General features: G+C 31.9%; 3 protein-coding genes across 5 annotated transcripts; 2 read left to right on the top strand and 1 right to left on the bottom strand.

The window, feature by feature from the left end:
- Nucleotides 1-790: 790 nt before the first annotated feature.
- LOC126884548 (uncharacterized) lies at nt 791-24,700 on the bottom strand. 2 transcript variants are annotated; one of them, XM_050650506.1, is made up of 3 exons: nt 24,466-24,700; nt 1,977-2,087; nt 791-1,921 (listed from the first exon to the last, which is right to left on the bottom strand). In XM_050650506.1, the coding sequence occupies exons 2-3, from the start codon at nt 2,005-2,007 to the stop codon at nt 927-929; spliced, it is 1,026 nt and encodes a 341-aa protein (XP_050506463.1). In that variant the 5' UTR covers nt 2,008-2,087; nt 24,466-24,700; the 3' UTR covers nt 791-926. The 2 variants fall into 2 exon arrangements, with proteins under 2 accessions (XP_050506463.1, XP_050506462.1); XM_050650505.1 differs by having other exon boundaries at nt 24,420-24,699.
- Nucleotides 11,890-13,391, top strand: LOC126884551 (uncharacterized). The gene is made up of 2 exons (XM_050650510.1): nt 11,890-12,071; nt 12,305-13,391. The coding sequence occupies exons 1-2, from the start codon at nt 11,972-11,974 to the stop codon at nt 12,535-12,537; spliced, it is 333 nt and encodes a 110-aa protein (XP_050506467.1). The 5' UTR covers nt 11,890-11,971; the 3' UTR covers nt 12,538-13,391.
- Nucleotides 18,895-20,986, top strand: LOC126884550 (uncharacterized). 2 transcript variants are annotated; one of them, XM_050650508.1, is made up of 2 exons: nt 18,895-19,246; nt 19,480-20,986. In XM_050650508.1, exon 2 carries the CDS (start codon nt 20,073-20,075, stop codon nt 20,733-20,735), a length of 663 nt encoding a protein of 220 aa, XP_050506465.1. In that variant the 5' UTR covers nt 18,895-19,246; nt 19,480-20,072; the 3' UTR covers nt 20,736-20,986. Both variants share the same exon structure in this region, with proteins under 2 accessions (XP_050506465.1, XP_050506466.1).

Genomic DNA, 24,700 nt, shown 5'->3' with positions numbered 1-24,700 from the left:
CTCCACTAGTAGAGAGAGGGTATTGTTCTTGGCGATATTTTCATTGTATTTAACATAGATAGATTATTGTTGTTAGGTATCGCCACATCAATTAATATGTCTCTTTAATTTATTAACTAGAATGAGATCTGGTATATTATGAAGTTGATGGGAGGATAATATGAGAGCGGAACAGTTGTTTTACCTTTCATATGAACTCTGGAGTTAATTCGGTTTTCATTTGTTTATGGTCAATTTTTCACACTAGCTTTACTCTGACATATTTGTAGATATAATTTTCATCCATGACGACGAAATTCTGGCCATTTTGCATATCAAATCCACTGGGCTGAACCTGTCCTCTGACTATATTTAATACATGGCATTTTTCTAGACTGAAGAGCATACCTACTAATATCATTAATTTCAAATCATCCATATACAACAGATGATTAAGCTTTGCCACTAAGCCAGTATTATTATTTTTAATGCTAAAAACCTGAGTCAGAGGAGTTCAATAGCTGGGGTAGGGGTTCATCTCTACACAGAACCACAATGGACTCAACGAGTCCCCTTGGAACATGTCCCAGTTGATGATTATAATTCAAGGAAAGGCTGAAGATCACAAGAAAGATCCCCAACAAGATGGAACGGCCAAATTACAGGAATATGCAAAAAAAAACTATGCGTGAGTTAAAAAAAATGACCAGTGACAGAGATATTTTGAGAACAATACAGGATATAATTATGACCACTAAGTACAATCCATTTGTGGGTCAGGAATGAATGGAGAAAGAGTGAGATATGTATGTAATCTTATGTCAACTTTTTATTTAAAATTACAAGTGAATTGGCTTTATCTGTTGAAGGTAGTGATAATACTCTCTTTTAGCACCTGCTTTCGAAGATTTTTTTACTGCAAAAATCTGCTCTGCTTATTAATATTTTCATTTGTTGACTGTCTTCAGTTCCTTATGTCTACTGGATGCTTCCAATGTTTGTTTAACCGATGTTACAAATGTTTCAATAGTTTCCAGAGTACTATTACCAGATACATCATTATTTAGGTTAGTGACAATTTCAAGTATATCATTAACATCTTTTAAAAGTTTTGATTTTCTTTCAAAAAATTTTCTTTCTTGAATAGATGGATTAGGATTAGTAGATATAGTTTGTGTATGTTGTAGATATAGAGGCTCAACTTCTTTTGCATTAGAATGTACAGTTAAACGTTTGTTTATATGATCTAAAGAATCAGTATTTAGTTGAAATTCCCTTTCAATATTGTACAGATCTTTCCTTTTTAATAAATGCATTCTTTGTAAACTCTCCTTATGTACAGATTCTTTAATGTCGTCTAATATCAACTCAAAAGGGATTTTCTGTGCTATTTTCCTTGCAATTTCTTGTCTCTCAGTAGATGTAAGAGTTAAATGTCTTAAATCTGCAGCATGGCCAACATGAGTTGAAATGAATGTAACACTACATTTTTCACCCTCTTGTCTGCAATCTATTTTAGCTGGACAAAAACCATTAATTTTTTTGCTGCCTTGAGATTTTAAACCTCTCAGTTGTTTGCCCTTTGCGATATAATATCCTGATCTTTGGCAATAATATTGGGATCTTTTATATTTCTGTGTTACATATGAACCATGTGTAATATTATATTTTGATACAGTGTCTCTTTCTAGTTCTGTTTTCCATTGTTCAAATTTTTCTACCGAATCAAACATCAAGTCTTGACTTTTTATATCAATACTATGCATTGTTTTCATATGTGATATAAGTTTGTTTTGTGATGTATTTTCATATTCACATAAACTGCATGTCAACATTTTCAAACATTTATGATTGTGTTTTAAAGATGCATGTGATGTGTCGAACTTTTTGTGACACAGCGTCGAGTCATACAGCTTTTTACCAGGCAATGTCTCTTCTAATTCTAAAAATAAATAAATTTAGTATGTCCTCTGTGTTTGCTAAAAACATTAACTTACCTGGATGTTTGAGTTTTAGATGCTTGGTCATATATCTTTTATCAATGGATTTATTGCAAACATTACATTGTGCAGTTGGTTTTGCTCCTGGATCTAATTTTTCTACATCATCTAAAATAGTAAAGAGGCACATATTATGTAGTTTACTAGGGCCAGTTGTTGAATCAATAGTTAACTCATGGATTAAGTAAAGCATAACTAAATTTAATTCAAAGATTATTTGAAATTGCTCAATGCAGGTTAACTTTGGGATTTATTAAAGGGGCCGTTCAAGTATTACGTAACGCCGGTTGGGGGGGGGGGGGGGGGGGGTCAAAAATCTTCAAAAATCGCATTACGTAATACTTGAACGCTCCCAAACCCAAGTGTACTGAACTAGGACAATTTTGCCAGTTAATTAACGGCTTGGAACAAATTTTACCATGAAAATTGTAGATAAAAAATTTGTTCTGTGGTATAAACGTTGGTGTTCACATATAAAAGTTAATTTTTTTTGATGTAGTGTCTATATTTTCTTCTAGGATTCATATGCATTTTGGTATGTTAATTTATATCAGAGATTATTTTTGTGTTTTAAATTTCAAAAAATGAAAAAAAGTAATAAAAGAAGGATAACTGCTAACTTTACGTCAAGAAAAACATATGTTTAAATCATAGCATATATATCGATGGCTTAAAGGACACTTATTGCATGTCCATGCATGTACTTTTTGAGAAAATCGATTTTGAATGTTTAAGCTCCTGTAGCACAGTGCTACAGTAGCACAGTGCTACAGAGCACAGTTTTGAAATGTCATTTATACCAAACCAAACACAGGACATACAATTTCTGTGCAGGATGATAGACGTTAGGAAGTCATCAAGGTACAGTGCGTAACACAATAATACAAAAAAATTAGCATACAATAAGTGTGCTTTAACCCTTAAACGCCCAACCTTTTTTAGGTTCCATGTACGCCCAAGGGTGGGTAAAAAATGTCCACCTCGAAAATAGCTAATATATTTATTGAGAGTTAATGGAAATGGATTAAACTTAAGAATCGTATGTTTAATAAACACAGCATTTTCTAAAATATTAATATAAACAATTTACAAACTTTACAACAAAATTACAATGTACATCAAAATTAACATACTAGTAAAAGCCAGTAATTCAGATTTGTCGATTTTCTCTACATTCTTACTTTCAACCTCCTCATTGTCGGATAATTACGTAGATTATGTAATTATACGTCTATAATTATATGGAATATCTTCCTACCAACGAGAAATTATATAGAAACCTTTAGTAACAAGTTTTACCAAGGGTGTACTTTTTATGCTCACCCATATTTAACTCAAGATGCTACTTTTATTTTCAAAAATATCGGTAGAACCAAATTAACATTCAATAAAGGGCTGTCTTTTAACAATAAATAATTTTTTAAAAATTTTTAAACACGTAATAAATATGTTACAAGGGAATACGCATTAGGTGGACATTTTTTACCCACCCTTGGGCGTTTAAGGGTTAAGCCATCGATATTAACATAGACTGAGCCTGAGCCTACCCTCCACGCTTCCCGACAACAAGATCTCTTGGACAGGTTGTATCGAGAAACTAACATGAAACTCCCATATCTCGGAAACGAAGCATTTGCGGACATATGTTTATAAATCAAGCGGTCATTATTTTTCATGCAGAATTACCCCTTAAAGTTTGTCGTACTTATTTAGAAACACCCTGTATGGATGAAGAACGTTACTAGTTGCTAAAGTACCTAGCTTTTTTATTACGCAACATAAGCGAATGAATCAAAAAGCAAAATGTTATGAAAGCCTTAGGCTACAGTTTAGTTTTAATTTCAATATTTTATATACGCTAGAATATTCCACAGGTTGTTCCGAACTTCGAGGAAAAGACACACTATCATTGTTACACCCGGTGTACAATAGACACTTGTTTAGCAACAATATTATTACAGCGATATTCTTGAAGAATAAAGCTATGACATATTAAAAAAATCACTAAAATCGGACGACATGTTTAGAAAATACGAGACTTCAAAAATGTCCCATTTTAAAAGGTGATACGATAATTTTAACGCTTAGTGTATATGTCTATGGTTTAAATAGTAATGTTGACCTTTTAGCTTATAACAATAAAACTTTTATATCAAATGAAAGTTTTTTCTTTTGATTTGCTTCCCAAAAAATTAATAAACAATTTTTGCAATTCTTTTTTGCCGGATTTTTACACATAATGAAAAACAAGTGAAACTTATGGCAATAGGTAAGTACCTATTTATAAATTACCATGCATAAATTTGTAGAAAGCATAAGTATACACCGAGAAATCTAATTTATTTTTCTGCTGTCTATGTGCATCACTGGATTATATAGTATATTAAGTATGGAGAACGGTAAGGGTTTTATACCGATCGAAGACAATTGTTTGGAGGAGGAGCGGAGCGACGACTCCAATTATTTTCTGAGATCGGTTACCCTTAACGTTCGACATGCTTATAACGTTTTTTGCACGATTGATACCATTATAAATTATAAAATTAAACATTTTCGTCATATTGACTAGTTTCATAAATTTTATCAAGATAGATACTTTGGTTGTTAGGTAGTAACTAGGGTGCATAACAACAATGGAGAATTGAGTTTTTATTTAGTTGTCAATAATTTTAAGTACAATTTTGAGTATTATAAATTAAAATATGAGCGAAAGTGAATTTGAAGAAATTTAACGGGCTTGGGAAGAAGGGTGTTCCGCAATTATTCCCGAAAAATCCAAAATCCGTTATCAAAATACCTACCAAAGTTTTAAAAAATGGTGCGAAGGCAAGAATTTAAGAATCAATAAATCAATAAATAAATAATTCATTAAATAATTTAACAAATTGTACCATAAGTTTCAATATTAATAAATAATTCGTTAGTTTTCTTTATTCTTTCAAAAAATTAATTAAAATTAAGAGATTTTTAACTCGACGGTAAGTGAATTACTTACCGTCGAGTTGGAGTACTTACCGTCGAGTTGGATTACTTACCGTCGAGTTGCTAGTAAATGTCACCTACTGACGTAGAATCTGTCACGGTAAACAGTCAAAAATGATCAATCGTGCAAAAATAATATTAAAAGTACATTTTTTGAAGTCGGAAAAGAAATTATGTTAACAGCAGCTAAGAAATCTTCGTCCTCTGTGATATCTCCATCATCAAAATCAAAGACATCATAACTAGCAATAGCTATAATTATTATTATAGACAAGAAATTATAATAGATTATTACTGCAGGTCTTATCAATCCTGGATTGGTATTCAAACTGAAGAAAGAAATCTCTCAGCCGCTATATACAATACTAAAATCATACCTCGAAGAAAGGCTATTTTACACAAGATACGAAGAAAGTGTGTCTAACATTCACAACATAAATGCTGGGCTCTCGCAAGGCAGCGTCTTGGGACCAATTCTCTACACTCTACACAATCTTTACCGCTGATTTCCCAACTGGAGAAGAATCTACAATTGCAACATTCGCAGATGACACTGCAATTCTGGTAAAAAATCCAAATCCCATACAGGCAGCTGAAATATTGCAACAAAACATACATCTATTTTCAATGGAAGATAAAGATCAACGAAGCAAAATCAGTTAACGTAGTATTCACTAAATGTCACAAAGAAACACTGACTATCCTAATTCATAACAAGAACATTCCTAAAAATGATACTGTAAAATATCTTGGATTACACCTTGACAAGGGGCTAACATGGAGAACACACATCTGGATGAAGAGGAAGCAATTATGAATGCAATTCAAAAAACACTACTGGTTACTCGGCCCAAAAACCAACTTATCTTTATCTAATTAAATATGTATTAGTGTATAAAGCAATCTTCCGTCCCATCTGAACATACGGGATTGAACTGTGGGGAACTGCAGCAGACAGCAACCTAGCAATACACGAGCGATTTCAATCCAAGGTTCTTCGTGCTATCACAAATGCACCGTGGTTCATTCCAAATGCAGACATTGCATAAATATTTCAAACAACTGGAAAAGTAGCCCAACAAATTAGTAGTGAATTTATTGGACAACTCCTTTATTGAACATTTATTGAACATTAGAACTACTCTTGACTTGCCATTTAGAAAATATTCCCCTCCATATAAGAGAACTTGTAGCAGAAAAAAGAAGAGCTCGACGCATATGGCAACAAACGAGAAATCCATTAAATAAAACGTATCTTAATAGGATAAGTCATAGACTAAATAGAGCACTGCATGAGGAAAAAAACAACTCCTTCCAGTTTTATGTTTTGAACCTCTCACGTGAAGACCACTCTATATGGAAAGCTACAAAAAAATTTAAACGCCCGACAATAACAAATTCACCTTTAAGAAAAACAGATATGACCTGGGCCCGCACAAATGTAGAAAAAACCACAGTATTCGCTGAGCATCTTGCAACTGTATTCTCAGCACCAGAAAACAATGACGATGAAGATGACGATATAAAAAGGTACCTCGAAACTCCATGTCAACTATCTCTTCCTCTGACAACATTTACTCCGGCAGAAGTTCGACAACAAATCCTCAGAAAGCTCCTGGCTATGATTTGATAACAGGAGAATTACTTCAGAAGCTACCGAGAAAAGCAGTGGTGTTATTAACTGTACTATACAACAGCATACTACGTCTTCGCTACTTTCCAATACAATGGAAATTATCTCAAGTTACTATGATTCCGAAACCTGGTAAACCCGCAACACAAGCAAATTAATATCGCCCTGTAAGCGTACTCCCAATAATGTTGAAAGTATTAGAACAGCTACTATTACATAGAATCAAGCAAGTTGTCCCCATAAACGAAATTATACCATAACACCAATTTCTGTATCTGATATTTACAGCCGACGTTCCAACCAGAAATGATACCTTCTTAGCTACTTTTGCTGATGATACGGGAATCTTAGCAGTGGATATCGACCCTAATGTAGCATCACAAAAAGTACAAAATCATTTAGACTAGACCAATTACAAAACTGGCTCAAGCGATGGAAAATAAATGTTAATGCCAGCAAATCAGTACAAATTACTTTTACAACCAGAAAATCTACATGTCCTCAAGTTTCTCCAATAATACTCCAATTCCCATCAAACCAGTTGTCAAATACTTGGGATTGTAACTGGATGAAAAACTTATATGGAAAACGCATATTAAAACCAAACGTAAATAATTAGACCTTAAACTAGAAAATATGAACTGGCTATTTAACAAGAGGTCTCAGTTATCTCTTGAAAATAAACTGCTTCTGTACAAAGCTATACTTATACCAGTTTGGTCATACGGAATAGAACTATGGGGCTGCAGTAAACCTTCAAATACGAAGATACTCTAAACATTTCAGTCCAAAATACTCTCTATGATAAGTAAAGCTCCATGGTATGTATCCAACCAGACATTTCACAATGATCTGGACATCCCACTAATCAAGGACTTAATAAAAAATCGTTCAATAAAATATAAAAATCGCACCACTGATCACACCAACGAATTGATAAATAATTTATTCACCCAACCACTTACTGAAAGAAGACTAAAGAGAATATGGGCACACAACCTACCACAATAATACTTACGAAACTGTCTCTGGACGGTACCTAACTCATCTTACATACCATTTACTTATTACTTTTTATATAGAGTTGATTGTAAAAATGCAGTGTATCAAATAAAAAAAATGTGTTAAAAGTTTTAAGTTATCAAGTATATTCAAATGGGGATTATTTTGTATTTTGACAACGACACCCGACTTGGGCGTCGAAACGTTAGTAAAATCATTTTTAGGTAAAATTGTGGCTTATTTCCCATTTGAATATACTTGATTATAAAAATGCCACAAGAAAATAGCTTCAGAACAAAAAGTTTTAATGTTGTTCTGAAGCTATTTCCTTGTGGCATTTTTATAATCAACTATTTATAATGGGAAATAAGCCACAATTTTACCAAAAAAAATATTTATTAACGTTTCGAAGCCCAAATCGGGTTTCGTTGTCAAAATACAAAATACTATTAAAATAAAACAAACATGTTGTTGCTAAGTAAAGAAATTCTTCTAATAATTTATTTAATCTGACTCATTTATATTGGCAATTCAGATGTATATTATACATTTTAAAGTAGAAGACTTTAAAATGATATCGCCAATATTTATGAGTTGCGTTCCTGGGACGACTTTACTAAAAGATAGTTCATTCGATTACATGAAATCAATCCCAACTCAAGAATATCCGTCGCAAAAAAAATCATAGCATGTGATCTGTCTTTAAAAAGACAACCAAATGCAACGATGACAGTAAAATTCTCGCGTTAGAGATTCCATAGTAAATCACGAGGGAAAATACAATATGAGGACAAAATTACAGATCTAATTACAAATGGACCTTATACCAAATTAACGAAGGATCCAACGAAGACACTGGAAAACAAAATTTATAAAACTTTATTCAAATTTAAAAATGATCTAACGTACTATCAAAGAAAATTAATGACACCTCATTACAGTAAGACACCACATTTTTATGGAGTACCGAAAATTCATAAAGCGAATATATCACTTAGACCCATTTGTAGTACCATCAATTCTCCTTGTAGTGAGCTCTCAAAATTTTTATTAAATATTATAAAACCATTTGCAAATAATAATGACACATTTATAAAAAATACACAACATTTTTTAAACAAATTAACAAATATTGAATTTAATCCAAATAATATTTTAGTAAGTTTTGACATAAACAGTTTATTTACAAATGTGCCATTAGATAAAACTTTAAACATAATTAAAACTAAGTTAGAAAATGATAATACATTGACAACTAGGACAAAACTAAATGTATCAGCTATAATGGAGTTATTGACATTATGTACTAATAATACCTATTTTCAACTAAATAATGAATTCTATAAACAAAATTTTGGTCTAGCAATGGGCTCTCCTTTATCTCCATTATTGGCTAATATATTTATGGAGGATTTCGAAACTAATATCATTTCTAAACAAAATTTAAAACCCACAGTATGGTGGAGATATGTAGATGATGTGTTTTCAATATGGCCTCATAGATCAGAATTGTTGGATACATTCCTGAATATTATAAACGATCAAGAAGAGACAATAAAATTTACAATGGAAAAGGAATACAATAACACTTTGAGTAAATTGATGTTAAAATAAAATACAATAACACTTGTTCTAACGAAAATTCATTTTTAAAAGAAAAACAATTGTTAACATCTGTTTTATTAAAAAATGATTATCCTTTATCGTTTATAAATAAGGAATTGACAAGATTAGATCGAATGGAACAGAACAACTTAGAACGGGATCCTACAACATTCACAAGAAATAATACGAGGAAAATAACAATACCATATATAAAAGGACTATCCGAGAAACTTAAAACGATAAGAAATAAATTCAACATTTCAACAACATTCAAAACAACAAACACATTGAGATCTATTCTATCTAAAACTAAACCTAACAATGAACAAGAAAGAACAAAGAATTGCATTTATAGAATACCTTGTGAATGCGAACAATTTTATTTAGGTGAAACATCAAGACCATTAAACGTTAGAATAAGTGAACATCAGTCTTATATTAAAAACAGAGAATTTGATAGATCTCAGATATGTCAACACGCATGGGATAATGAACATAGAGTTCAGTGGAGAGATTCAAGTATAGTCCTGAAAGAATCAGATAGTAAAAAGAGAAAAATCAAAGAAGCGGCTCTAATTATGCTAAATGAAACCAATTGTGTCGCAAATTCCTCGGTAGAATGCAGTAGGATGTGGTTACCCATACTGAAAGAGGAAGTCAATAGAAAGAAAATACCACGATTAGTAAGTCAATAACATATCGAGTTAGTACAAATTTTATATTTTAGTATTACTTATTGTATATCTATATAATATTAATATTATTTATAATTTAAACATATTAAAGTCAGAATTTGGTATTAGTTTTTGAAGGTAGATTAAATGTAAGACCAAATACTTACGATGTCGGGATAGTATCACGAGGTTTTTCCTGGTTTTCCCTCGTGATTTACTATGGAATCTCTAACGCGAGAATTTTACTGTCATCGTTGCATTTGGTTGTCTTTTTAAAGACAGATCACATGCTATGATTTTTTTTTGCGACGGATATTCTTGAGTTGGGATTGATTTCATGTAATCGAATGAACTATCTTTTAGTAAAGTCGTCCCAGGAACGCAACTCATAAATATTGGCGATATCATTTTAAAGTCTTCTACTTTAAAATGTATAATATACATCTGAATTGCCAATATAAATGAGTCAGATTAAATAAATTATTAGAAGAATTTTTTTACTTAGCAACAACATGTTTGTTTTATTTTAATAGTATTTTGTATTTTGACAACGAAACCCGATTTGGGCTTCGAAACGTTAATAAATATTTTTTTTGGTAAAATTGTGGCTTATTTCCCATTATAAATAGTTGATTAAAAAGTTTTAAGTGAAAATAAGTGACTTAGTTTAGTTATTAGCAATAAACTACTAGGAGGTGATAGTCATTGGATTAAAACTCCTCTCACATTTAGTTCTTTTAACAAAAATGCTTAGTGATGTAACAGATTGTATTTTAAAACAAATAAAAAAAGATCTTATCTACGACTGCAAAGTAGAAGGAATACAATATATAGTGCAATAACTATGGTTGTTTTAATCTGGAATTTTCTTGAAAATATTTAATTTAAAACCAGAAAGTAAGTGCGGGACTCCACTTGAGATTTGTAGTCGCGAAGATCGAACACATTGTTTCAAATACAGGTCAATCCATTTGCGACTAAATAATCATGAATTGACTTGTATTTGAAACAATGTGTTCAATCTTCGCAACAAAACAATCGTGCGACTACAAATCGCAAGTGGAGTCCGGCCCTAAGGCTAAAAATCTCTAGTTATGGTAATGGATTTTGGGAAGAGCTATGATCTTGAAAATTTCACATAAACTTGTGTACTTAATCAGCATAATTCATAGCTCTTATCAAAATCCAATACCTTAATAATCCATGCAACTAAATATTTTCGATTCTAAAATATTGTAAGAGATTTTAAAGAGTCTGAGTAAGAAAAGAGATTTTACAGTTTATTCACATGAGACATGCACTGGATGTAAACATTAGTTGACAGCGATGTAGTCATCGGCAACATAAGAGATGGCTATTTCAGTTCAGGTTTTGAATATTTTTGAACACCTAAGAGTTACTTGTATAATCGCGTAAATTATTCAATTATTTAATTAATAGGATTATTTTTTCACTAACTATGTATTCGGTGACTACAGTAATATATCGCCTCTTTGCTTCAATAACGTGACAAGTCCAAAAACTCAAAATTTATTTTATTTGATAATTAAAACCGCCGTGTCAAACTTAATTTTCTCCAAAAACGCGGTATCTATTCAGTGAGTAATAGCAAATGTATGAGGAAAAGAAACAGCGGAACGGTGCTACATTGCGATGTCACGCTATCTCTTTCTTCAGAGTGCTTTGCTTCAAAAACGAGATAAGACAGTTGTCACTTCGCAAGCGAAGAGGAAGGTGCACTAGTTTTTCGACAAAAACGTGATACCACGACGATATTACATTGTGATTGCAATGTATTCATTCAATAATATTTTTTTATTCTATAGTGTGATATGTTTATTTTAAAACAGTGTTGTTGAAAAATGTCCGTGGAGTGTGAATTGGTATATACCTTCGTGTCACACTGTTGCTGAAAATATATAAACTTTGCTTTGTGTTATCTAAGGATACCACGTTGTATATGATAAAAGTTTTCCCAGTACAAAAAAAACAAGTTCAAGTTACATTCTGATGTTTCGTTCTTCCAGAAAAAAACAATATTTTTATGGGGAATATTTTTGAATATTACATTGTTCATACTAAAATAAATAACTAGTATGTACTTATTTTTTCAGATGGAATCGCGATCTAAGAGGATCCTTGAACTTGCAATGGCAACCGAGAAATCTAACATTCCCGTTCTAATGACTAGGATAGGTATGTAAGTTTTAGTTATCTACGAAGTATTTAGGCACCCATTAGATGATAGGTTTTGTTGTCATTCATCGCCGATTCTGGCTCCGATTGACCGATAACTTGTGTAAAATTTAAATATCTGTGTTAGGTAAGGTATGCCTAACAGGTTTACGTATATGGCTTGACTATTATTTTCTGTTTTATTCTTATCTTCTATTATAGAATATTATAAAATTTGACGTACCATTTTTTAGATAATAGCACATTATACATACGGAATGGAACTTCAAACATAGAGGACTCATTGTTAACAGAAGGAAAAGTTGACTTAACAGTTCCGAATCGTAGTCGTTGTGATTCGACTAGCAGTAGTTCGTCTAGTGACTTGTCAACCAGCTCATCAAGCCCTTTCAGTGAAGGTAATTTTATGTATTCAATTAATGTGCATTTCACTGTAATCAAAATTGAATCAGAATTGAATTGGTAAGACGTGTTTATGAGTGCTCGTAACTTTTATCAAGTTTTGTGATTATTACGGCTATAATTAAAAAGCTTTTAAAGCGCCAAAGAAACCATAAAGTGACAAAGTGAAATTGTGCAGAAAGTGAGCCAAGAAAACAAGCAGAATAATTTGTAAGTACAATTTCTTATATCTACATTTATTGAATAGAACAAAAATATCGCTTGCAAATTAAAGAACTATAAAAACCAGAAACTAATTAGTTCTGATAAGGTGACTTGATTTTGAGCCATCGAGGCGGGCTCGCCACTTTTTCGCAAACCAAACTGTTACAAAATAACGATTGGACTATTAAGTAACGGGAGTGAATATAAGTAAGTGAAAATAATCTGTATGTGTACAATTTCTTATATTTATTGGGAAAGAACAAAAATATCGTATGCAAATTAACGAACTATAAATAACAGTAACTATTTAGGTTTGATAAGGTGAAGAGCCTCCGCGCTTTTGAGGCGGGCCCGGCACTTTTTCGCAAACCGAACAGTGACAAAACACCGATTGGACTAGTAAGTAACGGGAGTGAGTAATACATGCACGCTGCGCCACAAAAAATGGCTTCGAATTTGTTAACACCGGTAAAAATAATGGATAGATACAAAGTGGATTCGGACGACGACACATCAGAAGACCATAGAAAGAGGAACAGAGAAGAAGAGGAAGAATTGTTCCAAAAAAGTAAAAAAGTGTCTAGATCGCCTAACAAAACCCGTAACGAAGATAATAAGCTCGATCAAATTATTAAAATGATGCATGACTTAACCACAGAAACAAAAAATTTAACAACGGAAGTAAAAGAGATAAAGAATGAACAGAGAAAATACTGGGAGGAATTAAACGACCTGAAAACAGAATTGGAGAAAGTTAAACAAGAAAACCAAACTAAACACAAGGAGAAGGAAGAAATGAAAAAAGAACTAAACGATATGAAAATACGTGTACAAAGACTAGAAAAGGAAAGGAAAGTAAATAATGTTGTAATACAAGGCTTGCCAATAGATACAATCGATAGAAATGCACTGAAACAAACTGTAGGAAACTTCATGGAAAAAGAAATGAATATCAATGTTCAAATCGAAGAAGTTATCAAACTGGGAGAAAAAACATGTTTGGTCAAACTACAGAACAAGTTTGAAAAAGAAAAGATCATGCAAAATAAAGCTAAACTAAAACACATAAAAGGCAATAAAGTATATATAAATAATGACATAACAAAAGAAGAACTACAAACACAGAAAAAAATAAGACAAGTCGCAAATGAAGAAATCAATAAGGGTAAAAGTGTTACAATAAATATAATAAATTAATAATAGATGGAAAAACACACAAATGGAATCAATACAGCAACCAGCTAGAAGAAGACCAGGGCAATCCAAAAAACTAACAGAAGACGAAAATACACAAACAAAAGCACAAATCACGACAGACAAGGCACAGAAAAAGGAATTGAGCAAGGACGAAAATAGAAATAGAGCAAAAACGAAAGATAAACATGAAATAGACATAAGAGAGAACATATTTATAGGTGCATGGAATGTAAGAACCCTACACGAAACCGGCAAATTGGAGCAGGTAAGCCAAGAGATTGATAAGTACAAATTAGACATTGTCGGACTAAGCGAAACAAGATGGAATGGTAGTGGATCAACCCGAGTAGGTGACCAACAGCTAATGATATATTCTGGGAATACGGATGTAAATGACAAACACGAAAAGGGAGTGGCAATACTGCTAACCCAAAAGGGGAGAAAGGCTCTAGTAGAGTGGGAACCAGTGTCAGAAAGGATTATTTGGGCGAGACTGAAGGCAAGATATTATAACATAATAGTAATAAATGTATATGCTCCCACAAATAAAAACGACGAAAATGAGAAGGAAGAATTTTACGAGCAACTACAAACAACGTTTAATAAGATCAATAATAAATATAGAAGAGATATAAAAATAGTAATCGGAGACTTTAATGCAAAAATAGGAAATGATAATAAAGGACATGAACATGTGATGGGAAAGGAGGGAATCGGAGAGAGAAACGACAATGGAAATCGATTAATCGAATTTTGTGAGCAAAATGAACTTTTAATAGGCGGAAGCATCTTTAAACATAAGCGGATACATAAGGAAACATGGAAATCACCGGGAGGGAGATACAAGAATCAAATAGACCACATAATAATTGAATATAAATGGAGAAGCTGGCTGCAAGATGTCAGGAGCTTAAGAGGTGCTGATGTGGGATCAGACCACATGCTAATCAAAGCGAGACTAAAAATGAAATTAGCCAGAGATAAAAACCAAAAAATCAGCAGAAGGAACAAGTACAACGTTGATGCCCTAAAACAAGAATGTATAAGAAATAAATTCAGTGAGAAACTGGCAATTAACCGAACAGTATCACAACAAACTGGAGAGTCAGTCGAAGAAACATGGAAATATTTTAAAGAAGTGATGACGAATACAGCAAAAGAAACAATCGGATTAAAAAGAAGACAAAATAAAAAATGGATTACCAAAGACACTCTACTACTGATAGAAGAAAGAAAAAAGATTAAAGAAGAAATTCTACAAAAGGAAGGATCGAAAGAAGAGAGGGCACTTGAAAGGAAATACAAGGCAAAAAACGCAGAAGTAAAAAAACAAGCCAGAAAAGATAAAAGAAACTATATAAATGAGATGCTAAATATATCAGAAGAAGCAGCGAAAGAAAACGACTTACGAACACAATATACAATCATACGAAACTTAACAGGAAAAGCACAACGAAATATACGAGAAGTAAAGGATAAACAAGGAAATAGGATAAAAAATGAGAAAGAAATAATACAAAGATGGAAGGAATACTTCGAAGAGATATATGCTAAGCATGAAATAACTCAAATCATAGAAGATGAAGTAGAATCACCAGAGCTAGAAGTGAATATTGGAGAAATTACAATGGAAGAAATTGGAAACACCCTAAAACTACTAAAAAATGGCAAAGCCGCAGGAATCGACAATATACCCATTGACATAATAAAAGCAGACACCGAGCAGTGAGTAGAGATGCTACATACACTTTTGAATAAAATATGGACGGACGAAGAATTGCCAAAGGAGTGGAAAGAGGGATTGATTATAAAAATACCCAAAAAAGGAGACCTGAGCAAATGCAACAATTGGCGTGCAATAACACTACTAAGTGCCACATCCAAAGTGCTGACCAAAATCATTTTGGAAAGATTGAAGCCGGAACTAGATAAAAAACTGAGAAACAACCAAGCAGGCTTCCGTTCCAACCATTCCACTATTGATCACATTTGCACCCTTAGAATTATCTTGGAACAAACAAATGAATGGAATAAAGATATAGATGTGAGTTTTATCGACTTCGAAAAGGCCTTTGACCGTGTAAATAGGGCACAGATGTGGAAAATCCTTAGATTATATGGGATACCACAAAAAATCATAAACTTTATTAAACTCTTCTACGAAGGATACAAAGCCAAACTAGAACATTCAGGTGAAGTAACAGAAGAAATATCCATAGAAAGTGGAGTCAAACAGGGTTGTGTACTATCCCCTACCCTATTTATTATTATGATAGATTGGGTAATGAGGAAAGTAATCGACGATCGAACAGGCATCAGGTGGAACCTTTTCAAACAGTTAGAAGATCTCGAATTTGCAGATGACATCTGCCTTATAACTGAACACCGAAATCATATGCAAGCAAAAATTGACAAATTGGCACAGTACTCCGACACGATCGGACTTCGAATAAACACAGAAAAAACTAAACTTCTAAAAAATAATAACCATCCAAATAATAAAATAATGATAAACGCTAAAGAAGTAGAAGAGGTAGACAAGTTCACATATCTGGGATCTGTCATGGAAAGGAGCGGAGGGTGTAAAAAGGATATACAGACGAGAATAACAAAGGCGCAACACGCATTCAACGCTTTAAATAAAATTTGGCAAACAAACGAAATATCGGAAACAACAAAAATTAAAATCTTTAACAGTTGCATTAAAAGTATACTACTCTATGGAGCAGAAACATGGAAACAGGACGAAACTACAACTAAAAAACTACAAACATTTGTAAACAAATCTCTAAGAAAAATCCTGAAAATATACTGGCCAAATAAAATAACTAATACAGAACTATGGGAAAGGACAAAGCAAACTAACGTATCTACTACAGTCAAGGAAAAAAAATGGAAATGGATCGGCCACACTTTAAGGAAAGACCAAAGCAGCATAGCAAGACAAGCACTTGAATACCAACCAGAGGGGAAAAGAAAGAGGGGCAGACCAGACAACAGCTGGAAAAGAACAACAACGAGAGAACACGAAAAAATTGGACTAAGATGGGGCGAAGTCAAAAAGAGAGCAAAAGATAGAAGAGAGTGGAGGGAATTAGTTCACAATTTATCCAGAGAATAAAAACAAAAGAAGATGCGCTGTCCCGGCCAGACAGCAATCTTACACTTTTGGCCAAGAAACGCATAAGCGCCCAATACTCCACAAGGAGGGATGGAACGAGAGAGAGAGAGAGAGATTGTATATCTATATAATATTAATATTATTTATAATTTAAACATATTAAAGTCAGAATTTGGTATTAGTTTTTGAAGGTAGATTAAATGTAAGACCAAATACTTACGATGTCGGGATAGTATCACGAGGTTTTTCCTGGTTTTCCCTCGTGATTTACTATGGAATCTCTAACGCGAGAATTTTACTGTCATCGTTGCATTTGGTTGTCTTTTTAAAGACAGATCACATGCTATGATTTTTTTTTTGCGACGGATATTCTTGAGTTGGGATTGATTTCATGTAATCGAATGAACTATCTTTTAGTAAAGTCGTCCCAGGAACGCAACTCATAAATATTGGCGATATCATTTTAAAGTCTTCTACTTTAAAATGTATAATATACATCTGAATTGCCAATATAAATGAGTCAGATTAAATAAATTATTAGAAGAATTTTTTTACTTAGCAACAACATGTTTGTTTTATTTTAATAGTATTTTGTATTTTGACAACGAAACCCGATTTGGGCTTCGAAACGTTAATAAATATTTTTTTTGGTAAAATTGTGGCTTATTTCCCATTATAAATAGTTGATTAAAAAGTTTTAAGTGAAAATAAGTGACTTAGTTTAGTTATTAGCAATAAACTACTAGGAGGTGATAGTCATTGGATTAAAACTCCTCTCACATTTAGTTCTTTTAACAAAAATGCTTAGTGATGTAACAGATTGTATTTTAAAACAAATAAAAAAAGATCTTATCTACGACTGCAAAGTAGAAGGAATACAATATATAGTGCAATAACTATGGTTGTTTTAATCTGGAATTTTCTTGAAAATATTTAATTTAAAACCAGAAAGTAAGTGCGGGACTCCACTTGAGATTTGTAGTCGCGAAGATCGAACACATTGTTTCAAATACAGGTCAATCCATTTGCGACTAAATAATCATGAATTGACTTGTATTTGAAACAATGTGTTCAATCTTCGCAACAAAACAATCGTGCGACTACAAATCGCAAGTGGAGTCCGGCCCTAAGGCTAAAAATCTCTAGTTATGGTAATGGATTTTGGGAAGAGCTATGATCTTGAAAATTTCACATAAACTTGTGTACTTAATCAGCATAATTCATAGCTCTTATCAAAATCCAATACCTTAATAATCCATGCAACTAAATATTTTCGATTCTAAAATATTGTAAGAGATTTTAAAGAGTCTGAGTAAGAAAAGAGATTTTACAGTTTATTCACATGAGACATGCACTGGATGTAAACATTAGTTGACAGCGATGTAGTCATCGGCAACATAAGAGATGGCTATTTCAGTTCAGGTTTTGAATATTTTTGAACACCTAAGAGTTACTTGTATAATCGCGTAAATTATTCAATTATTTAATTAATAGGATTATTTTTTCACTAACTATGTATTCGGTGACTACAGTAATATATCGCCTCTTTGCTTCAATAACGTGACAAGTCCAAAAACTCAAAATTTATTTTATTTGATAATTAAAACCGCCGTGTCAAACTTAATTTTCTCCAAAAACGCGGTATCTATTCAGTGAGTAATAGCAAATGTATGAGGAAAAGAAACAGCGGAACGGTGCTACATTGCGATGTCACGCTATCTCTTTCTTCAGAGTGCTTTGCTTCAAAAACGAGATAAGACAGTTGTCACTTCGCAAGCGAAGAGGAAGGTGCACTAGTTTTTCGACAAAAACGTGATACCACGACGATATTACATTGTGATTGCAATGTATTCATTCAATAATATTTTTTTATTCTATAGTGTGATATGTTTATTTTAAAACAGTGTTGTTGAAAAATGTCCGAGGAGTGTGAATTGGTATATACCTTCGTGTCACACTGTTGCTGAAAATATATAAACTTTGCTTTGTGTTATCTAAGGATACCACGTTGTATATGATAAAAGTTTTCCCAGTACAAAAAAAAACAAGTTCAAGTTACATTCTGATGTTTCGTTCTTCCAGAAAAAAACAATATTTTTATGGGGAATATTTTTGAATATTACATTGTTCATACTAAAATAAATAACTAGTATGTACTTATTTTTTCAGATGGAATCGCGATCTAAGAGGATCCTTGAACTTGCAATGGCAACCGAGAAATCTAACATTCCCGTTCTAATGACTAGGATAGGTATGTAAGTTTTAGTTATCTACGAAGTATTTAGGCACCCATTAGATGATAGGTTTTGTTGTCATTCATCGCCGATTCTGGCTCCGATTGACCGATAACTTGTGTAAAATTTAAATATCTGTGTTAGGTAAGGTATGCCTAACAGGTTTACGTATATGGCTTGACTATTATTTTCTGTTTTATTCTTATCTTCTATTATAGAATATTATAAAATTTGACGTACCATTTTTTAGATAATAGCACATTATACATACGGAATGGAACTTCAAACATAGAGGACTCATTGTTAACAGAAGGAAAAGTTGACTTAACAGTTCCGAATCGTAGTCGTTGTGATTCGACTAGCAGTAGTTCGTCTAGTGACTTGTCAACCAGCTCATCAAGCCCTTTCAGTGAAGGTAATTTTATGTATTCAATTAATGTGCATTTCACTGTAATCAAAAGCATTTAATTTTTTTACCTAATTTGCCTAATTTTAGTAATATTCTATTCAATGTAATCAAAAGCATTTCATTTTTTACCTAATTCTGGTACCTAATATTCTAACCATAATTTTCTTTACAAATAGCGACGACTCCGTAAAAGACCCAGACTATGAAGATGTAGAACTAAGACATCGTAATTGAAAAAATGCTTCATGTTCTGACGAATAAGATTTAGCTATTAGCACAAGAAATCAAGACAATATTTTATGTGAAAGTGTGAATCAGCTACCTAGGGAAGATCATGAAATGATACTTAATAACCTTATACCAAATTATAATATTGACTTTAATACCATGGAACAAGTTCAGGTATACTTTTTAAGGGACCCGACAGTTCACAAATGTTCAAAGATTGTTGTATGGTATATACAGATGCATCAAAAAATATTGAAGGTGTGGGGTGTGCCTATTGGGATAGCAGTAATAAAATTAGTAAAATGTTCAAACTAAATTCTATTATGAGTATATACACAGCTGAATTAATAGCGATAATAGAAGCACTAAAATATTTATCTAATATAAATCATTCAAAGTTTATAATTTATAGTGACAGTAAAAGTTCTCTAAGTAAAATTAGTGCTATAAATCCTAAATCAAAAGTGAACTACATTGAATTATTTATAATAAATAAAATTAAAGAACTTCAGCAACAAGGAAAGTCTGTTAAGTTAGCATGGGTTAAAAGCCACTGTGGAATAACTGGAAATGAAATGGTAGATGAATTGGCTAAAAACACGGTGACAAAAGGAGTATTAACACATTATCTTTGTACGTCTAGAGATCTTGAATCAGATTTATTCAAAGAGCTCAAGAAAGAATGGAACGAAAGGTATATCGATGAGAACATAAATACAGGAAACCACTACAGATCAATCAGAAACTATATAACAGATAAACCTTGGTTTTCTAAAATAGAGTCGACAAAGGATATGACAAGAACCATATGCAGAATGAGATTTAATCACTGTCTTACACCATCATATATATATTTAAACTTAATATAGCTGATAGCCCTCAATGTATTTGTGGTCAGTTTGGTAACCTACAACACAAAATTTTGACCTGTTCTCTTATTTCTAATAAAGTTAATATGTTTTTAAATCCACTGTATTCTTTGACTGATGTCCACCATCCCATTAATTTAAATTATTTATTAACATTAGAAAATAATGAGTTGGTATACCGACTATTGTATAAACATATTTTAGATATTAAACTTAAATTGTAATTGTAAAATATAGAGTAAGTATTTCTTGTAAATTGTTATATATAAAAAGAAAAAAGGAAAGAAGAAAAATATAAATAAAAAAATATTAAAAAAATATAAAAAAATATTAAAAAAAAAATATATAAAAATATATAATAAAAAAATATAATAAAAGAAAAATATGTAAATAAAAATGAATGACGAACTTGGACAGTCCATAGTAAAAAGCTTTCGAATTAAGTAGAGGGATAAAGATGAATGTTTCAGTTTTTGCTATGGAACTCTGAGAACATCATTTAGAAAAAAATAATAAAAAAAATATAATATAAAAAATTATTAAAAAAAAATAAATACAAAAATAATTATTTATTAGTAGAATTGTTTATTAGAGATTAATATTAGTATTAGTTTTAGGATAAGATACGAAAAAATGACTAAATAAAATAAAAAATAGTAAAATTGGCGAATGGATTTAGTGTCCGCAGTCATATAAACCCAAATAAACAACAACAACCTTATACCAATACAAAGTAAACCGTCTGATAAGGAAAATATAAGCGCCTCTCAACAGAAGTTAACAAATCCAGATTGTAGTCAAAATAAAATAGGAAAGAAAAGACGAAGACAAGAAGATAATTGACAAAAAAATGTACTAAAGAAACTGAGAAATTGTGGAAAATCTTATCAAACACTAAAGGCAAATAAATCCATTCCAGAATGTACATTGAAACCACCTTGCAGAGAAAGTTGTGCTTTCAAATGTCAGTCAAATATCACAGAGGAGCGACGTTTGCAATTATTTAAAGAATACTGGGATTTAGGAAACATCGAAAACAGTGGTCATTTATCGCAAACAGTGTTGAAGCAGTCGTCCCAAAATATCGTTATGTTAAAATGGATGCCGATGGGAACAATGCACCTTCTCGAGACAATAACAACGCTTTCTTTTTAACTGCTGATGGTGTAAAGTGTGTAAACTATTTTTTTTTTAAATACTTTAGCAATTAATAACCGGCCTATTGAGACGGCCTTAAAGAAGAAAAATAGAGACAGCAACATTTCAGCAATGAAAGATAATTGCGGATGTCATGGAGTTCTGTCACATATAGAGAAAGAAAATGATAAAAAAGACAATACAATTCTGGTCGTAGTGTATGACTTGCAAGCAGTGTTCCAATGCCCCAAAAGGGAGATCTCAGTCTGAAATAAATCGACATTGAATATTTTTAATTTAACCATATAAAACATTCAGAATAACTGTGTTGAAAGCTATGTTTGGGATGAGTCAAAGCCCATAGAGTTGTGAATGAAATCAGTACATGCGTTTACAAGTACAAGAAAGTTTCAGCAACAACCAACCATTTGGACGTTGTGTTCTATTCTGATAATTGTACAAGCCAGCAAAAAAATAAATATATGATCTGTATGTATCTATATACAGTAAAAGCAATTGAAAATCTTAACTCAGTAATGCATAAATATTTGATAAAAGAGCGCACCCAAAACGAGAGAGATCCTGCTCATTCTCAAATTGAGAGAGAAATTAAACGTCAATTAAGATCCGGCCCTATGTAACGGCCCTAATTAACTTTTCTTTACTGAAAAATGAAAATAATAAGACAGTAAAACTAGCAGGTTTAAAGGTGATTCAACTTAAAAAAAAGCGAACCGATGCTATAGTTATTAATAAAAAGAAAAAGAGCAACAATTTGGAATTGAAAGATGCATACATAGCAAAACCAGGTATGCCCGATAAAGAAAAAAGCGGATCTCATGGATTTGGTTAAAAAAATCCTAACTCCAAGATATCACAGGCCATTTTATGAATCGTAGTTCTAAAGTCACGTGTTTTTGCTTGTTGTGACAAAGAAAATATTTTAAGTGTTACATTTTTGTAATTTAATGAAATTAGTTCTTTAGAATTTAAGCTTTCACACATTATTAAATAACTTTAAAAAATAGTTTTAATTTAACAATTATTGCAGTTTAATTTCGCCTTGTAATTCTAGTATTGTTTGTTATAGTTACACTTTTTCAATAAAGAACATATTCTCAAATCTAAAATCTTTTACTTCAACAACATTTGTTTATTGTATAACCCAGTAACTTAACAAAAATAATATCATCAACAACGTGACAAGTCAGTTTGTAACATTCATCTTATTACATTTTTGCAGGAAAAGTGTTACATGTTATCACCTTTTTTGTAAATATGCAAATTTTTTGCTAAATTTATAACATCATCAGGCCTATCGAACATTTTCAGAGACGTATGTAGCTAACATTTATAGTTAATATTAGATGGACTATAAAAATGCATTGCTTTGGAGACAATAATTTTTTTTAAGTTAAAAAGGAGGCTCCTGTAAAATTGTACTTTTTAACTTAACACCTTATTGAAGCAAAGAAATGAAGACAATGAAATCGAATAATCGAGAAAAGAGACGAAGTGATAACACGATGCTCATTACTATGTAACAAGTAGATACATTTTGAATAACTTTAACAATTCGACTCGTCCAACGAAGACTGTACTAACTAAATTTTTGGCGTTTTTGTGTTATACCCCTGAAAAATTAGATAACCGTGATGCCTTTCAACGAACAAAGTTCTATGTTAATTTGTTCACGTTTAGGCAACCAATTTTGCACTTCGATATTGTACTAACTTGTATATCTTTACATTATCTGACGAAAACTATCCTATCAATCAAAGCATAATCAAAGTTAGTATAGTCTTCCTTGGCATTCCGAACGGAAGCGTCATTGTCTCGTGAGTTAGAATAGTTTTCGCATTTTAAGGTTAAGTAAAGTACACCTACATGAACAACATTGTTTACGTTAGAAAAGTTGTACAGCGTATAAATTTCTATTAGATAAAAATAATACATGTGAATAGAAGGTGCATTTTATAAGTATACATAAGTATCCAGGATGTACTATCCAGGATTTTCTCGATTTTTTCCAGCGAATACTGTACTAACTCATTCAAAAACCATATAAAGAAAAAAAATTCACATGTTCAAAAGAACAAATAGAACAATACGTTAAACACAATGGATAAATATAAAAACAATTTAGTAAATAAAAACCCCTGATTTTTTGCATTAATCAAAACTTTATCTTGCTTTATTCGAAAACTTAAAAAAATGAGTTAGTACAGTCTTCGCTGAATGAGTCGAATTGTAATCTTTGTTTACATGCACTGCATGTCTTATTTGAATTTACTGTAGTTATATTCTTTGTGACATTTTCAAGTTCACAGATCTTCCCAAAATCCATTAGAACACTGTGAATCCTTCGTTTTTGAGGGATTACGATAATCTCTTGTTAACAGATGGTTAGGTGTTGTTAAACTTGTATTATTGAAGAATGCAATTTTAAGTTTAATTAATTGAAGATTATTTTTAATCTGAAGATATGTAATCTCCAATTGAACAATTGGCCCTTAAGGATTAACTAATTTAAAGAATCGACTGTACCTGGGTGCTTTAATTTAATGTGAGCTCTAAAGTTTGATTTGCTTACAAAAGATTTGTTACATATTTCACACTTCTTCCATCCTTTTGGTAACTCCTTGGAATCCATTCTATCAAAAAAGTATATTTACAAGGTAAACCAAGGTAAACAGTTATTCTAATTTCACTATGAAATATTCATCTGAAAAATAATGTAAACCACAAACAAACAAAGATCACTTTTTAAAATAATTGTAGGTTATGACATGTTATTCTTATCTTCTTATTCTGTTTCTTGACCACGA

The sequence above is a fragment of the Diabrotica virgifera genome, chromosome 5, assembly GCF_917563875.1.
Source record: "Diabrotica virgifera virgifera chromosome 5, PGI_DIABVI_V3a".
NCBI lineage: Eukaryota > Metazoa > Arthropoda > Insecta > Coleoptera > Chrysomelidae > Diabrotica > Diabrotica virgifera.
The sequence above is the reverse complement of the archived record's forward strand: the minus strand, read 5'-3'. Positions and strand labels throughout refer to the sequence as shown.

Coding starts and splice junctions, on each gene's coding strand:
- LOC126884550 (XM_050650508.1), top strand. CDS start 20,073: ATGTTCAAAGATTGTTGTATGGTATATACAGATGCATCAAAAAATATT.
- LOC126884548 (XM_050650505.1), bottom strand. CDS start 24,525: ATGGATTCCAAGGAGTTACCAAAAGGATGGAAGAAGTGTGAAATATGT. Junction 2,088..24,419: donor CATTAAATTAAAGCACCCAG/GTACAGTCGATT, acceptor TTACTATTTTAG/ATGATGTAGAAAAATTAGAT. Junction 1,922..1,976: donor TCTAAAACTCAAACATCCAG/GTAAGTTAATGT, acceptor ATTTATTTTTAG/AATTAGAAGAGACATTGCCT.
- LOC126884551 (XM_050650510.1), top strand. CDS start 11,972: ATGTACTTATTTTTTCAGATGGAATCGCGATCTAAGAGGATCCTTGAA. Junction 12,072..12,304: donor CGTTCTAATGACTAGGATAG/GTATGTAAGTTT, acceptor ACCATTTTTTAG/ATAATAGCACATTATACATA.